Source organism: Anser brachyrhynchus (assembly GCF_964034855.1).
Source record: "Anser brachyrhynchus genome assembly, chromosome: 1".
Taxonomy (NCBI): Eukaryota; Metazoa; Chordata; class Aves; order Anseriformes; family Anatidae; genus Anser; species Anser brachyrhynchus.
In genome coordinates, this window is record NC_137694.1 from 141,358,929 (window position 1) to 141,376,950 (window position 18,022).

Sequence of the window (18,022 nt, forward strand, 5' to 3'; positions counted from 1 at the left end):
TGAACACGAGAAGATCTGAATTGGCTCTCAACATCCATGTGTCAATTACTTTAAAATCAACCAGATTATGTTTCTTTTAAATCAGCCCAAACTCACACCCTATTATTTTTTTGATAAAGGACAGATAACAGGGTATTTATATGATGAACGGCTTTTATCTTTTAAAAAAAGCAAACCTAAAAATTTTAATGGGGTTAAAATCAGAGTGTTGTACATTTTAAAATCCTTGTCTATTATCAAATTATCACCTCTGTCATTTCATAACATCATACCATGGCATCAAACACTGAAATAACCTTCTTCAAAGTTAGTGTCAGTGGAGACTTACATCCTAGCATCACTCAGTTCATTATTCAGCTTGCTTTGACTTCTTTATTTTGACTTCTTTATCCTTACACAATGCCTATTTCTTGATACTTAGTACTATATTTTTTTTTAGACTATGCTTCAGAGAAATCTTTCATGTCACAGGCAAAGGAAGAGTAACTACCGTAGATCCAGAAAACAAGTTTCTACTGTCATCACAAAGAGGTTATAACGATGAGTCTCTAAGAGCACCTACACTAACTTCCTACAATCACCTGGTTGGTTTTTTTTCTTTTTTTTTTTTTTTATTTCTGGAGATCTTGAGATTCTAAAAAGATATTTTTGAAAGCAACCAGGGAGTGAATCACTTTTAAGGCCTTTAGGGAAAGCAACAAAAACCTCAGTCGTGTGGACTATGCCATCTTTGGCACAGAGGACTATGCCATCTTTGGCACAGAGAACATTACCTTTGCCTTGATTGAAAGCCTTTTTAAAGCGATCCCTTACATTTCTTTCCTCTGTGGCACTTCCAACCTCATTCTAAGAGGACTTCTTTTTTTTTTCAGGGCCATAAGTATTCACATACAATTTACCCGAGGCTATCTTTGCTGTAGGCAAGGATCTGGCAGCTACTGTCTTTTTCCTGACTGTTAAAGAAACAATGAGATGTTAATATTCATACTCAAATCAAATCATGATTACACAAAGTTAACTGACACCTAAAAAGGTCTGATCTACAAAATTGGCTTGAATATTCAGTTGAACACCCATTGAATAGATAACTTTAAGAAAATGATTTTACTTTCGAGGTTTCACCCACAGGATGAAAAGTGCTGATGAAAACTGATAAGAAAATACACCTGCAGAGTTTGACCTCTAGAGAAACTCCCCATGATTTTTCCTCAGAAGTACTGCAGATTACGAAAAATGTGATAGAGCTAAGGGCTAAGTTTGGAAGTACACAGCAGGGAAGTCCTCCTTGTACATGTTGATGATCTCACTCTTGAAACAGAGGAGATGGAAATCAATGTAATCATCTTTCTTTTTGCTCAATCAACTACCATCTTGCTGAGTTACCTTGACAGAATAGCTCAACTTTTAATAACAATTTAGGGGAGAAAAGCTAAAAGTTCCTGTCCTGCTGAGAAATATAGAGGGAGGTCTATATGTAGTTTCTCTTTTTTTTTTTTTTTTTCTCACTAGAGTACTGATCTGAATTCTGTACACAATTCCTCTCCCTTTGAGAGCTCAGTTATACAACAGGAATCAGACTGAAGATGGTCCCTTCCTTTCTCTTCCTCTGCTGCCCATAATTACCTGCTAATGTTTCTGTTCAGCTTTTTGTTCCAGTGTTTCACAGGCTATCTGAAACACTTCTATAATTAATAAATAAATATGTGAAAATAATTTTTGAATTTTTAATTCAAAAAAATGTTTTCATGTGTGTGTTTCTTTATTCTTTTTTTTTTTCCAGTGGAGCATCACAGAGCCGCTGTTCGCTGTAGCCAAGCAGTTGAAATTGTAGCACAAGTAAGGGCGAGCGTAGCTTCGCAGAACAGTTCTGCCACTGACGAGACAAATCATCATACAGAACCATAACTTGTACGTTTCTAAAGAGAATTTCCCATATTCGTTGTAAATTTTAAACTACAAGCTCATTTCTTCTCTCTCATGTAAGTCTGGACAAACTCCGAAGTCAGAGAGCAGAAATGGAGCCTTTGGACAAAAGTTTGCTACATTTGTGTGCCTTATGTTAAGCTCCTACATCTATAATTAGGTTTGACAATAGAAGTAAAGCTCAAAAGTGCTTAGCTAGTTCAGATTCAGTTTCAGTGGGATATACTATCCACAAACATATCTGAAGCTATGACCAGTTCTACAGTTCTCTACATTTCTATTCAGTATAAATACAGCTTTAAGCAGACTTGAGTTTTGAGACTTAAAACTTCAGGTACCTACATTTTATATTCTGACTTTTCATTCATTATTATTGTATTTACCTTCTTGTCCTTACAGACTATGCTTTTTTTTTTTTCAGCTGTAAGCAAAAAATATCCCTACACCATATTCTTATTGACCATCCCAGTAAGAACATCGACTATCAAAGAGATACAGTACACATTCCTTTAATTGACATTTTGTTGCATTTTTCCATCTTCCTGCCATAATACACCTTAAACTTAATACACCTTAAAGTTAAGCGATAAATAAATTGGTTATGTTTTGACTGTTACATAACCAGCTTCCAAGAACCACTAGTTGTTTTTATTAATATTTTTTTCCATTTTTCCACCTGAAGAAGTTCCTACTAAATGTTGTCTTAAATACTATTTCAATTTCTTTTCCAGCACCATAGTATTATATTTAGAATTCAGCGAGGCAAAAGAGGAAAAGTAAATATCCTCACTATTGTTCCTATTGCTTTTGAACAGAGTACCCATGTTAATGCAAGCCATAAACTGAAGAAATCTTCCATTAAATCATTCCCTAGAGAACTCTTTTTGGTACACAGCTGGGGAAGGGCAAGATAATTAACTATGAGTTCAAGAATTGGAGCAGGTACACCCATTGCTTGGTATTCAATGCTTCACGTAAAGAAATATGACCAATACATTTCAGAGTCTTTGAATATGTGCCCAAGTTGTTCCTAGCACATAATTTGTTCTGTCTTTACTTGCCAGATTTCCCATTGTCAGAGGCAGGAAGAGTCTTCCCCAAGCCAGTGTTTGACACGTTGCAATAATTTGCATCCTCCTTTATACATAGACAATAACAAACACTCGGACTAAATGACCAGCTTTCAAATTCAGAATCATTTGTTCCAAAACCACAAGACATACATGCAGTGCACTTATTAGATTTTTATATCACCATTGTACCCACCAGCCTTTGAATGTCAACGTGAACACAAGAAACCCCCTGCTTTGATGAATTAGTATAACATCTTCACTAATAAGTAAATTAAGACATTAACAAGTAGTTTTCTTTTTCAGATTCTACATTTCAGAATTGTAAGATAAAATTCAACCTAGTTTGCAAGGGAGGTTACTGCACTGAATTCAAACCCGAAATCACATAAGTAGTCACAGCAACCTATACCTCTACAGCTTAACAAACATCCAGTTTGCTTTCTAACCTGAATGTTTTGTTGCAGAACTGAAGAATGTCCTGGGCTTAAGAAGACCACAACAGCTGACCAACCATTACTTTTCAATAGGTTCATTATTGTCACAGTATCACACAAACGTTTCACGTTCTCCTGCCTTTACATATGCAATACAGATATGGATAACTTCTTCAGAATTACACTGTAAGGCTAAAGATCATTGATAACCTCAGTGAAAGAACAATAACCGCTGAAGGGATGATGAATTTCAAATAAATATACTGATAATACATGGTATTATTCCATGTTATAAAGTTACTAACTCCATGTTATAAAGTTCTGTATATTCAACTGACTCTTGAAACAGCAATTCAAGAATTTTCTTGACAATAGTTTTGTTTTATATTTTTTTTCCCTGACTGCTATTTTACCACTCGAAGTCTACCAGCATTTTACGGGAGACAACACAGAACATAATACTGCTTGAAGGTTTGTTCTCCTCTTGAAGAGACATAAAAGAGTTATCTGAAAAAACAGAGCTATAGCTGAAACCAGAACTAAATCAGCAATCAAAAAACTTATCCCAGTGTTATTTATTATCTTTTTCAAAAGCTAGTATTGATGCCAAGACCAACAGTCCAGATAAAAATCTTTGTTAGCAAGTCACTTACCATATTTATTGATGATACAGGACCAATGCTGTTGACATAAATATCAACATCAATAACTGTTGGTTTTACTGCAGAGAAAAAAAAATAGAAATAACTTAATATTATTTTGCAGAAAACATAAATAATCACTTCAAACAGTTTCCACCCCCCCCAATATCCATAAGGTTCATTCTTCAGATAAAACCAGGAACTACTGAGAAACAAGGATTATGTATCTTTAAGGAAGACAAGGTTCTTTTCCTCCCCCCCAATACAAATTGCCACAACTTACAGCCTGTGGCACTTCATCATCATGATCCTCATTTATCTCAGCAGCAATTTGTTAAAGAAAATTTCATTGCTAAGTAGAGTAGCTCAAAGTCTAAACTTGACTGACATGAAACTAAAAAAAAATGCAGCATATATATTTTTTCTATTTCCTCAACATTCAGATAGTTTATAGGATGCTTGTTCCACACCAATATATATATATATTTGTATTTTCAGATTTTCTCATCTCATCAGTCCTGATTTTATCCTAACTTAGATTAAATCACTATAAAATCAATTTAGCTAAACCTGAGCAACTTTCCTTCTTTCAGTTTTTTAGACTCATTCTCTTCAATTCACATTGCCTTCGCACTCATTCATCTAAAGCTTTTTGAATTTGGTTTGGTTTAATCGATACTAGTTTCTCACAAGAACTTCCATGCTCTCAGACTTCCAGAGTTTAATTCAAAGACAACAGGTAGGCCAGATGTCCTTTCTTTAGCTTAGGCATCTAGGTTCTATCTTCCTTTCAGCATGTTCAGTGTCAGCATACCTGCTGAACATTATTCAGATAGCTCTTAAGGGTAATGTAACCTAACTCTAAAATAATGCCACTTTTCCACATAGAAGCATGTTTTTTACCTGTACTGTCTTCCTTCAGACTCTGCAGGGTATACATTAACTTCTAAGCTGAGATCTGAATTGGTGTATTACTTGTCTCAATAGTTAGTTACTTCAAAACTAAATAAGCATATATCCTGCTCTAACCTGCATGGTCATAATTGATACAAACCTGTCCTTAATAGGACAACAGCCTTTGTTCTCCCACAGAGGCACCTTCCCTTTTCCCTGGTCTTTAAAAATCTCCAGAGAGCAATACAAACCACTGAAGCTGAGGAACTAACACTTCTCTCCAACTATGCTGAACTCTGGACTTTTTTTGTAATAAACTTCAAGCTCCCTGGGCTTGCAGGTACATCAGCTACCCAGAACTCAAGAGAGCCTTCCTCAGGCAAGCTACTGAGTGGAGAAGTAAGGAACAGTTAAAAAGCACAGTTCCGAGGGAAGCTCAGGAGGGTAATAGCTAATTTGTCTGAAGTTTAAGAAGCCATCCAACACAAAGCTGAATACAGAAAAGAATCTCTACATGCAAAAACAAATGATTTTTGCCCCTATCCCCCAGATTTCAAACAATGAGGTGCTGAGGAGTTCTAAGAACCTGAAAAGTTACATGGTCCTGCAAAAATAGGCAAGGCAGGCTGTCTCATCATTTAAACCTTTGTTATGTACTTCTTTCCTCATGAAGACCAAATCTAATGTTGCAAAAAAGACATTAAGATGTGTACAAATAGTGGTCAAAGATGATAAACATTCTCTGTAATTCATGAACCACCACACACCTCTTGGACTGTATGTGGTCAAAGCATCTGGGACCTCATTTAAGGTCATGGTTTCAAATTGTCTGCAGTAGTGGCTTATAAATTCGGATCTTCCCTTCAGCAAAAGAAAATTTGAACTCAGCTGAACAAGCACAACTGATTAATGCAACTCTAATTGTACCCAGCTAATAACTAAATAGGAGTCTAGCAGCTTCTGGTAATGAGACTTGCCTCAAAATGCAGTAATAAATGTCATTACGTAGAAATTGGTAATAGCAGGGAACTACAGCTAGCAAGATAACATACATGGAATAAAAGGCTTTGATCCTGTTAGGACTTAGGCACACATCCGGATGGAAGTTCAACACCAAGGAGTTCTGGTAAACATTCTCGCTCTACTCTGAGCTTTTTCCTCTCTCTTCTCTGCACTAGTGTGGCCTCATCTCAATTCCTGTGTGCAGGTTTGGATGCCACAATACAGGAAGGACACAGAACTATTAGAGTGTCCAAAGGAAGACTACAAAGATAACGAAGGGTCTGGAGAGCAAAACATATGAGGAGCAACTGAAGTCCCTTGGTTTGTTCAGCCCAGAGCAGAGCAGGCTGAGGGGAGGCCTCATGGCGGCCTGCAGCTCCCTCACGAGGGGAGCGGAGGGGCAGGCGCTGAGCTCTGCTCTCTGGGGCAGCGACAGGACCCGAGGGAACGGCACGGAGCTGGGACAGGGGAGGGTCAGGCTGGGGGTTAGGGAAAGGTTCTGCACCCAGAGGGTGGTCGGGCACTGGGACAGGCTCCCCAGGGAAGTGGTCACAGCACAGCCCGCTGGAGTTCAAGAAGCGTTTGGACAGCGCTCTCAGACGTAGGGTCTGATTTTGGGGTGATCATTTGTGGAGCCAGGAGCTGGGCTCAATCTTTGTGAGTGCCTTCCAACTTGGGACATTTTATGATTCTGTGATTCTATGAACATTAACGAGATTAGACTTAGTGATGCACATTGGCATGCAATTGGATCTTGGCAGGATCAGGGACAAAGTTCAGGACCAGAACATAGTGCTTAGAATCCATTTTTTTTAATCACTGCAGTTAAATATATAAATAGGTTATGAGATAATAATTTCTCCTGAATGTGCTAGGCCAAATTCCCTCCTGGTGCAAAAAAATAAAAATAAAAATGAAGTACTGTTTTTATTGATGCTAAAGAGTATTTGGTCTTAGGCACAGCAAAAGTCTAATCTTGAAGCAGAAGAAAACTAAGCAGCATCCACTTCTTATGTCAAACAAAATCAGCCTCTAGCTTCAGAAAGTCCCAGAGAAATTCAAATTAAAATAATAATAATAATAATAAATCTATATAAGATATTATATTCCTACAACAGCAAAAAAGACTGAAGGTTTCTTTGAGTGATATTTTGTTTTCCTAGGCAGAGGCAGCAAATGGAATTGTAATACAATTGTATGGTAGGTATGTGTTGTGGTTTTGAAGGAAAAGGCAAAAAAGTACATTTCTTGTTGCACATGGTCTCTCATGGATATAAACAGATACCCGGGAGAACCATCACGTATGAGTTTTAGACTCCTTACACAGGATTTTAATTCAGAATACCAACTATGATGAGGCAAAGATTTTAAGATTACTTTATTCAAAATGTACTGCGAAAAAGAAAATAACCGAGTCTGAAAGTTATCGTGTCTTATGTTTAGAATGAACTCCTCCTCTACCAGTCTTCAAAAATAAACTGCACTGCATGGAAAGACAGAAATAATTACACTATCGATTGTTCTAAGGCCTGCTCTGTTTTTCTATATACTACATACAGTTGTGAACACTCAGTTCAAGGATTGACTAAGCCCTGCATGAGATGCTGAGCTGCAAGCAGATGGATCCTTTCTTCTTGCACAGTCTTGTTGCTCAAGCAACAAAAGTGTTAGTATCTCACTAAAAGTGACAGTAAGATTACAAATGGATCCTCAGCTTTGGGACTATTTTGATATCGGCATCAACCCAAAATCATTCAAAAGAGCTGTCAGAAACTCAGAAAAATTACTGACAGAACCACATATATATCACATACTGGATGTGGTGCTTAAGGACGCGGTTTAGTGGGTGACATTGGTAGCAGCATGATGGTTGGACCAGATGATCCTGAAGGTCTTTTCCAACCTTAATGATTCTATAGAGAAGAGCAACTAAAGGTTGTCAAAAAAGGTACCAACCTTCTCAAAGTTCTTTGGAACAGTTTTTAATATATGGTGGTTAGGTTTCCCTGAAAGACAGAGTAAGCACATCCAAATAACTAGTGTTATGCTGCTACACAGTGCTATCTAAGGTTAGCTAACTGTTTATTGCCATCATTCCATCTTCAAACACGTTGGTTTTAATCGAGAAGGGGACTTATCAAGCCAATCAAAATATCTGCAAACAAAACTAAGGTCACACCAATATTTAGCTAGTACTCCCCATATGATCCAAATGTCATGTCTTTGAGACAGATGAGTGTTTATATTCCGGTCAGCCTTGTGACTATCACATTACAAAAACATCCAAGTGAAATTTGTCTACAAACTTCAGACAGTTTAAAAGACGCCTAGCCACATGAGTTGTGAGTTCACTGCTGTCTGCAAAGCTCAGTAAAGAAGCCAGGTGAACACCTGGCCAGTAAACCTAAAGCTAGGTTAGGTATGTCCACACAACTACAAAATACAGAAACAACAGGCTTTGTGTTGTCCTGTCTTAGTCCTTTCACACTGGTAAAATAAACAGTGCCAGAACTTGAATCTCATTAAAATCCAAGCAGTTTTTACTCCTGAACTTATGCAAGCAGATCTAGTGTGTAAAAAACTGGGCAGGTAAATCAAAGAATTTTAAATGATTTGTGAGGAAACGAACAAAGGGTTTGTTGAATAAATTCACACATCTTTTAGTGAAAAACTCTGCAATAAGTTCCCAACATTTTAATGTGCTTATTTTGTATTTTAAATCATCCTGTCCTTTTTAAATCCCTCTATATTTTGGTGGATATCTGCTATTCAGAATTGACGTTTATTTCATGAATGAGACCAATTTTGCTTTCTTCCTACAGAAAGCTTCCTCCACATTTGAAGTCTGTCCAAATAGCGTTTATGATTCTGCACAAATCATAAATATTTAGAATTATTTTTAAAAGTTTAATGTCTATAAATATTTTTATTGGAAAGCTCATTTAAGCATGAATAGAACTGGCTGAGCTCTCATAAATTTTAAAATAAAATTCATTTTTGTTGAGATTTAACCTTTTTTGCATTGTTCAAGCAACTCCCAAATCTAAATTGCTCTTTTTTTAATCAATATGCTGGTAGTAAAAATTTTATGGATCAATATACACTTATTTATAGAAGCAAAGCAATTAGCAGTAGAAGGCACATAACCTGTTCTGGAAATATGCAGACCCTATACTCTAAGTTCCACAAGGCTTCTGATCACAAAAGTTTTCTGAACACAAAAGATTAACAAGATTGGTCTTCCGGTAATGAAATAGTCCTTGAAATTACTCTGCAATTATATTTTACATTATCTCATTTGCACATAAATTGCTATTTTTAAACTGCAGAAAAGCAGTAATAAATCTTTAGACAGTTATTGGTAACCGTAGTAGTCGTGATTATTGTGTTATTGTTTACTTTCCGTTAGTGATGACGACTATTAATATTTTCCTACGTGACCTTACAGGTGATATCTAATTACTTGTTTGTTCCTGTAAAACAAACTGCTATTGCTAACAAGTCACTTCTCAGAAAGAGTTGTAGTCAGCTAAAACTTCTATATTTTAGGACAAATTACCACACTTGGAGAAAAAAAAAAAAAAAAAGAAAAAAACATGGTTAATGGGGAGGTATCAATGAGAGGGAAAAAAATTAGAGCCATTCTTTCAGCACAGCAGAGAATGGGCTTTAACAGCACATAGGTGTCAAAGTCCTTCACTTGCTACAGCCAGGTATACTCTGACAAAACAGTCACGCCCACAGTCACGCCCATGATTTAAGATCAAACTACCAAAAGGGACTGCAAATGAAAGTCAGAATGAAGATTAAAAATTGGGTGTAGACTTGAAAGACAGTTTGCATGAATGCAGTACCAGGATGAGAACAGAGTCTTTTGAACATGATAATATCCACGTGCTAGGTTCCGTTGCCTTTCTGTCCAGGACTGTGAATGACAGTGTACACATAAAAAGACTCCCTCCGCCAACTATGAATCACTTTTATTCTTCTTCTCTCACTATCAGCATCAATCAGTCATTAGCACTTTCATCTTTCATTTATCTTTCCCCAATGCACAAGCTGTGATTTTTATGGTATTGTGGTGTTTGGCAATGAAAACTGTAGCCCTTACATGGTTAGGCTGGTTTTACTATGACTCCCTGAAGTTTCCATTATGGTTTTATTTATATTCATAGTGGGTAGTTCCTATGTGGTACCATAAGACCCAACAACAATTAAATTTGTTCCTGCAAAGTCTGGCAAGCTAGCAAACAAGGTCTGGATGAATAACACTAGTCACAGGAAAACTATACAATTGCAAAAGAGAGCAACAATGTTTTCAAATAATATGTGCAGAAAATTCTCCTTCCTTTAAGATGACAGAAAAATTTACTGCTTTGTGCTACAACCTTGAAGTGGGAAATGTAGCATTGTACATCTGCCAAATTTACAAATACCTGTTCAGAAAGCATCTTTGATAAAACAAAACAAACAAACACCTGTAAATATACTTCTGCATTTTGAAGAGCCAGCATAGTCTAAGTAACCACAGAAATAAGGAGAGAGATAAAAAGGGGATGCGTAATGAGTATCTCAGACTCTTCCTGACTTTTGCCTAACTTTCAATCAACGGGAAACTATATGCTGCTCTCCCAGGCTCATCTCAGATTTCTTAGGTGAATGTACGAAAAAGAAGAGAAAAGAACTAGCAGCTACTATATATTATTTTGGGCCTGACAGTTTAGCTAACGTGTTTGGCAAACATTAATTATCAACTAAACTTTCCTACCAACAATGCCTTTTAAGAAAAATACTCACTCTGAGTGTGTATCAAGTCATTTCAACAAGTAATAACTGCCAGGAAACAAGAGTCTGAATAAGTTATCTGAATAAATGAATTATTTACATTCACACAGAGCACGTCGTATTGTAAGGGACCTTGCTGTTAAGTACTCAGTTAAAAGGTCTCTTTCTCAAAAACGAACCCAGTATGTCTCTGTCAACCCAACAGACTACATGCAAGACTTAACTATTGCTAAGGTACAACTGGCTCCTGAGAAATGAGACAAAAGAGCAGTCTTATCTGCAAAGAACTGTATTACTTGGGTTACATTATTAGATTAGTTTCAGAAAAAACACAATGTTTGAATACTGAAATATTTCTATACATCAAAATATTGTCAGCTTCAATTAAAATTTTGCTTTTCAGCATTTGATTTAAAAAAGGTGTTCTAAAAAAAAAAAAAGCAAACAACAAAAAACTGTTAAATAACAATAAGCCACATTCTTTTTTCTATTTAAGCAGAAACATTACATTTGAGGGCTGCAGGGTCACTACATTAGAATAAAACTTCTCTCATTGTCCTTCCAGTATGTCCCGTAAGAGTTTTGCCCAAGAGGAGGAGGAGTAAAAAGTACAGGTTTTTTCCCTGACAGCTGAGAAGCTGTGAACCAAACCAGGTCAGCAATCAAACTCACAAATTCCCCTTTGCTCAGCTCCATGGTTAGGAACTTAGAAAAGCAGAAGGTATGCATGAAAATAATTAATTGTCAACAGCCTGTGCTCATCAGGTATGTTCTCATGCTAGACTTTGAATGAAGCTATGTTTGATGTACTGTATCTACACTGGCACCAGAGCAGGATTAGGTACAACAAGCACCTTTTTATGTCATGTTTTAAAACTCAGACTTGGACCGCAGTTTTCAAAATCTAAAGCTTGGGCTTCAGAGTAGCCATAGAGCAGTTTATCCATTATTTATTAGCCTTGTTATTAATATTTGAGAAGTGTTTGTGGTAAAGTTTGCAGAACAAAGTGTCAATTACTAAAGATGCTACAGAATTAAAACTCCTGCAAGCAACTGAGAAATCCCTTCTATCCTCCCACACAGAATAGAGATTGCTCTTACTTGTACTGAATAGCAACCCTTTTCTCGAGAATGTTCCTCTCCTCATATAGGTGTGCTTTTACATAAAGCATGGGAAATAACTGGCACTAAAATAAGTTTCATATTTACTGTATTACCCATGGAAACGGCAGCTAATGGATTTCCAGTTTGGTGGCTGAACCAGAACAAAAGTTTTCTGGATAAGGACAATCCACTTTCCTTTCCCAAAAGAAAAGAACGTATCAGTAAAAATCAAAACATTTCTGATTTTTTTCTTATGCTCTTTTTTACCCCCTGAGCTTTCACTAGATTCAGCCTTTTCCTAGCTGAGTCTTGGCCACAGCATTCCTAACTTATTTAAACAAGTATATAAACCTATATACTACGTAACCTATAAACCTTCCCTATAAACCATATAACTTCCCATATAAACCTAAATTGGACTACTCTCCACAATCTTCTGTGGTGATCAATACTGGAAACCAGGACTATGACTCTTCCTTCCTGAGAGCTACCATAACACAAACAAGTTCCTCTCTCTCTCCTTCCCATTTTGTAGTACCTTTACCCACTGCTGAGCCCTCCAGGTAGAACTGTCTATAACCAGTCCTCAAATGACAGCCATCTCTCTCATTACTTCCTAAGCACTCTGACACTGTCTCTCATAAGCTAGCACAAAAAGAGACTTACACCAGAAAGTAGTAATTTTGCCTTGCATGACAGTTTACATCTTTCTCTGCACAATGATCTAGGAAATATTTTGATCTGGGAGGCAATAAGCAACCCCCTGTCACCACATATGGGGAAGCCTTGCAGGAGCTAATTTAAAAAATATCAGGTGTAGCAATCCGCAGCTAGCAAAAATAACTTGACAGCCACAGCAGTAATAGCCTGTGGTGCACTTTAGGGTGCATTTCTGCAAGGCCCTCCAGGAAGGCAGGTCAGAGAGAAGAAAGGTTCTGCTGCAGCCTCAAACTCAAGGTTTTCATTAGGCATCTGCTTGAAAATGCACATCTTCTTTAAAAAGCAACAGGATAAAAGTTGTGCCCACTCACCCAACAGATCTGCTCCTGGCATGCACTGAGAAACTGCTTAAATTAGCTAAAGAGAAAACTTTCATCAGCCTGAAAAGAGAACTGCTATTAAACCCTGCCTGGCCAGCACAGTAAATGCATGTAGGACGGAACTTACTCTGCTGTTTGCCAACACAAACGAGCCCACCTATTTCTACTCCCCACGCCTTTACAAACCTATGCAAGGCACCAAAAGTTGCACAGCTGTTTGTGAAACTACTCTGGTCTTGACAAATTTGGCTAACAGTTACAAAGATACTTTAGGAGCAAAGAAAAACAGCTTGACTCTCCATACAGCTAGAATCTGTGGAGTCAGAAGACAAAAAGGCATTAAATTAGGTTTATGTGGGTGGGCATAAATATAAATACGTAAGCACACACTTTAAAGTGAATTTATTTGAGCTTGTAAATAGACAATAAATACAGGGGACCAAGAGAGGCTATAGGGATGACATAAAGGATCCCAGAAGAATCTTAGCTATTGCAGTTTTATCAAAAAAGGAAGGAAAAGCAGGCATTAGCAGTCAAAATGCCACAGAACACAAGTTGATGATGCTATCTTCAACACGTGCAGTTCAGAGCTTTCTCTGACAGAATGGTACATTTGAAAAAACAAAGATGCAAACATGCAATACAAATCATCCTACTGCTCTTTTCTACCTTTTAGTGAATAATACCATTAAAATCAGTATTATTCATAGTTGTTTTGTCTCTCCCATAATGTTCTTGCCTCAGGTCTGACTTGATGTCAGCTAAGTAACTCTGAGGCGCAAGAAGTTCTGTCTTGTAACTTTATATTCCTTGACTTGGGTTTTTATATATATATATATTTTTTTTTTAATCTGCATTGCTAACACTTATGATCATACTCTACTTTCAATTGCCCTGGGTAGTTTGAGTACACTCAAGCGTAGACCCCTCTAGTTGACTTTTTTCTTACCAGCGTTATTTTGCCTCAGTCTCTGAAATAGAGGCTAATTGAAAGTATTAAACTTTCCCTGGCAGAGCATAAATAACTGCAAAGATCGTTGCAGCAGCCTGAAATGCAGGGGAAATAACATCTATGCTGTTGGGATTTTTTAGGCTTTTTTTTTTATTATTTAAATGCTAAACCAGAAATTTATCAGTTCCTAACTCCACTTGCTTGCATTAGGAACACCATGGGGAAAGGTAATGGACAGCAGTTCTGGCTGTTTATACCTGGCAAGCATCTGTAACTCCATGTTCTAGTCCTGTTGTGTTCTGGGAGAGGTATTTCAGGAGCTGGGAAAAAGCGCAGGTAATTGCAGGAAGGCTGGAGAGCACTTGGTCGGACTGCAGGGTGTGTTTAAGAATACCCTTTGCACTGAAGTTAGAATGCTGAGGTAACTGCTTGCTAAAGGTGCTTAGGGAATGATTGTGTTCTCTACAAAGTACTGGAGAAGTAAAGTGTTTTCTTCCACAGTAGCAGGTTGATATTAAAAGGGAAACTCAGAGTTCAGCTCAGCTTATGAATTAACGTTAATATTACTACTGCCTTGTCATGGCTCAAATTTTGCACATTAGTTATTGCTTCTTAGCAAACAAGATGAAATAAAATATTCTTCCTGAGGTAAGCAAACTAGCTACCAAAAGTCAGTTCTTGAGACATAATGCTCTTCATGCTCAGAATGAGTACTGTGTCCCAAGACTGGTTTAGGGCAAGGTTTTTTTCCTCCCCCTACTAATGTCACAATTCCAAAAACTCTCACATACTAACCTTTTTAATGGGCTAGGTGAGTTTCAAAACAAAAGAAAAAAAAATCACTATTATCTCCCACTTATAAAGCTCACTCAGGGAATGTGATGACCCACCTTGTAAATTGGTGAAACATTTACTTTGGAGAAACACACAGTTACAATTTTTTTTATCATATTTAAAGTAATTTAAATTCCATATGAAAAGTAAGTGCTAAACAATGTAGTGTAATAAAGATAGCTTTTATTTTCTAGGACTCTATTGTGCACTAAGCTGTCCTTTATGAAAGGTGAGAAGGAAGGCTTCATTAAAGTAAACTGACTTGAAGTTCATTTTGCTTTGCCATAGGCTATTTAATTTGCTTATGGTTTGAGTTTTCTTAAAAATAAAGAAAACACAGAACTTAAATTTTGAATCAATTAATCAAAAACAGAGCAATGGCAAAAGCTGGTATATTAATAAAATAGACTGAGATTTTTCTAGATGTAATCATCATCATTATACTCTGTGGTTTGTTGATTTGTCTATTATTTCTGTTCTTATTTTATTTGATAAAAAGAGAGTAAAATTTCAAGGCCAGAACGTGTGTCCTACTAAATGGCAGGACTTAATCCAGTGTGATGTCAGGAAAAAAAAAAATCACACTCTTAGAAAATTTTGTATATCCTGTGAATAGGTCTTCATTTTGAAGGACTCTTAAACTAACTCTGGAGCACCTGCCTAAGGAAGAAAATTTAAGACCTTCACAGTTCAGAGTGCATTTACTCGTTACCTGGGACTGGTTCCTTTCAGATCATGCAACAGAGGCATGATTCTCAGCCCTATAATACCTGGTAAAAATGGCTAGAAATGATGCTAAGATGCTTTGTCTCCATAAAACACTTCTTTAATCAGTACACTAGCATAAGCTCTTCAGTGTGAGGTGCTTTTCTCTTTTTTTTTTTTTTTCCCCCAATTCCAAGAGACACGTATGTTCTGTTGTATACTGGAAAACCACCAGATGTTACCATTAAAATGAAAACCTTCACAGGTTTAGATAGTTATGGAGACAAGAAGTCTACCAAGTGCGTGGCCACGGAATGCAGTCAGACATGTCCCTGCTGGTAAAACACTAACTTTTTTTCTGAAGTCTGAAGGCTCCTTTTACCTACATATGTTCAAGGCATCAGATTTCTGATACCCTTCACAGCATAACTACTCTGCCTGATCCTTGTGCTGTTCAATCCCTCCTTTAAAATCCTGGCTTGGAAACTTGAACGTGATGCACGTACTGCCCAGCACCACACCAGCTGAACACAGATCTGATCACGTGTTCTGACCAACATTCAATTACATAAAAACCAAGGCCAAACATAAGGGAGGATAAGAAACAAAACAAAACAAAACAAACAGCACTGCCAAAAAGAAAAGCACAAGCCCTGGCCTGGTATCTTAGCATTGACCTATAGACTCTTTACAGCAGTTTAGGTAGGCTGGGTGGGATAGGGGGAAGGAGAGTGGCTGAGGGTCTGTTTACAAGAGTCCACTCACTGACGAATATACTCCTGGCCTGGAGGTGATGTGATTACTGAATTACTTGGTGCCCACAGTGTGGCAAGTGGGCACTCACAGTATGCCTGTACAGTGCCAGGAAGTACCTGGACATACCTGAGTTAATCAAAATGTCAGTTTCCCTAGGAAGGATAAAAGAACACAGAAAAACCACCGCCTGAGCCAGCATGCACTCTCATTTGTCATATTCTCCTTCTCCCCATGGCCTTTGGTTTGCAAAAGCATGTTCCCAAGAAACTTAAAAAGTCCAGTTGTAAACTTTGAAAGTCCAAAGAAGTCAGTAAGTACTAGGCTTTTTCGACTACATTCAGAAAGAAGATAATTTCTTAAGGAGCACTACTGAAGTTACCCACTGTTAGAAACAGTAGTTTCGTAATAGAGATTGGAAAAATGAGTGTAGAGCAATGTGGCATGAAATGGTGAATCTCCTTTACCCTGTAGAACAACTGATTTGCTTATAGGCAGCATTGCACAAATTTAAGGCCATAATGAGTAGCCGACTACATGTTAGTCCTGGATTTAATCCTCAATGCCTTTCATAGGCTGCACTTCCGCTTGATCCTGAAGATTACTTCTCTCTTCCTCCACTCGTTAATTCCATGTTTTTTATGAAGTCCAAAACAGGCATTCTCTTTTCCTGTATTCTATGTTATCTAGTCTACTACTTTTTTTTTTTCCCCCTAATGCTTTTACTGATAACATACTAACACTGGGACCTTCAGGGCAGGGATACAGTTCTGTGGCCAAGACAGGTCGACCATCTCATTAGGAGGATAACCTTCTCCCAGATGGAAAGGAAAACGTGCCAGTATGTGAGCAACCACCTGGCAATTCAGGGAAGTAAGATATAATGTCTGATCCTCTACCATTCCCCTGATGTTCTCCTTGACAAATGCTTAGTCTCCTCAGCTTCAAAATGGTAACATTATTTATCTGCATCAAAGGTAGGTGAGGAGGGAAGAGGGACCAGGGAAGGAAGCGCGGAGGTGAAGTAACTTCTCCAGCATCTGAACAACACTCAGCGCAAGTTCTGACTCCTATCAGTGAGAAAAATGGCTTAAGACTGAGATGCTTAATGGAAATAGATAGATGTAGTCAAGAACTGTAAAGTATTTCTTTGGTACTATATACGAAGAGCTATGTAATTTAACTCCTTTCTCTAAAACAGGATTTATGAAAGTTTATAGAGAGACAAAAGGAATTACTTTGGTAACTATGATTTTCCAGTGCTGTAGGCTATGTCTGACCTCTATAATTTTACGGCAACTGACATGGGGACTTTGACTGATTACTTTGCCCCACATTGGCATAACATAATTTACTCTGACTGAAGTCAGTGATATGAGGACACAGTGTGCAAAGTAAAATAAAAAAAAATTGTCTGAGAATGTCTTCCAGATGTTGATATGGGTGGGGGAACTGTATTAAAGCTCTTTTCCACCAGATATTAAAGATCAGCTGAATCCAATATGACAAACTAAGTAGAAGGAGAGAAGAATGTCACTCCATCATAGAAGCAGAGACATCTATCAAATATGATCTTAGTAAATACTACAGAAAAACAAAGTAGTATCTATGAAAAAAAAATAAAGCACCCTTCTTTCATAGCATGGCATAGTGTTGGTTTTTTGTGTTTGTTTTTATTTTTCCCCCTCTGGAATTGTTGTATTAACATGTAGCTGTGAGACACAAATAATTCTAACGGGAAATACCCACAGATGGCTCTTACTTACATCTAAACTTACCCAAAGGGATGACCTAGTAAGTACATCAACACATATGCCGTCACAAAATAGCGGTCTGTTATAATCAGCAGTAGGAGTTCTCTCTTTAAACATTTTTGCAAAAA

The 18,022-nt window shown here is 37.4% G+C and overlaps 1 protein-coding gene across 3 annotated transcripts in view; it reads right to left on the reverse strand.

Annotated features, from left to right (window-relative positions):
* GABRG3 (gamma-aminobutyric acid type A receptor subunit gamma3) overlaps positions 1-18,022 on the reverse strand; it is a 335,334-nt gene that overhangs the window by 313,184 nt on the left and 4,128 nt on the right. For all 3 annotated transcript variants that reach the window (XM_080593186.1, XM_080593185.1, XM_080593187.1), the window contains exon 3: positions 4,084-4,151. In XM_080593186.1, the coding sequence (XP_080449312.1) occupies positions 4,084-4,151 (68 nt within the window). The remainder of the gene's footprint in view (positions 1-4,083; positions 4,152-18,022) is intronic.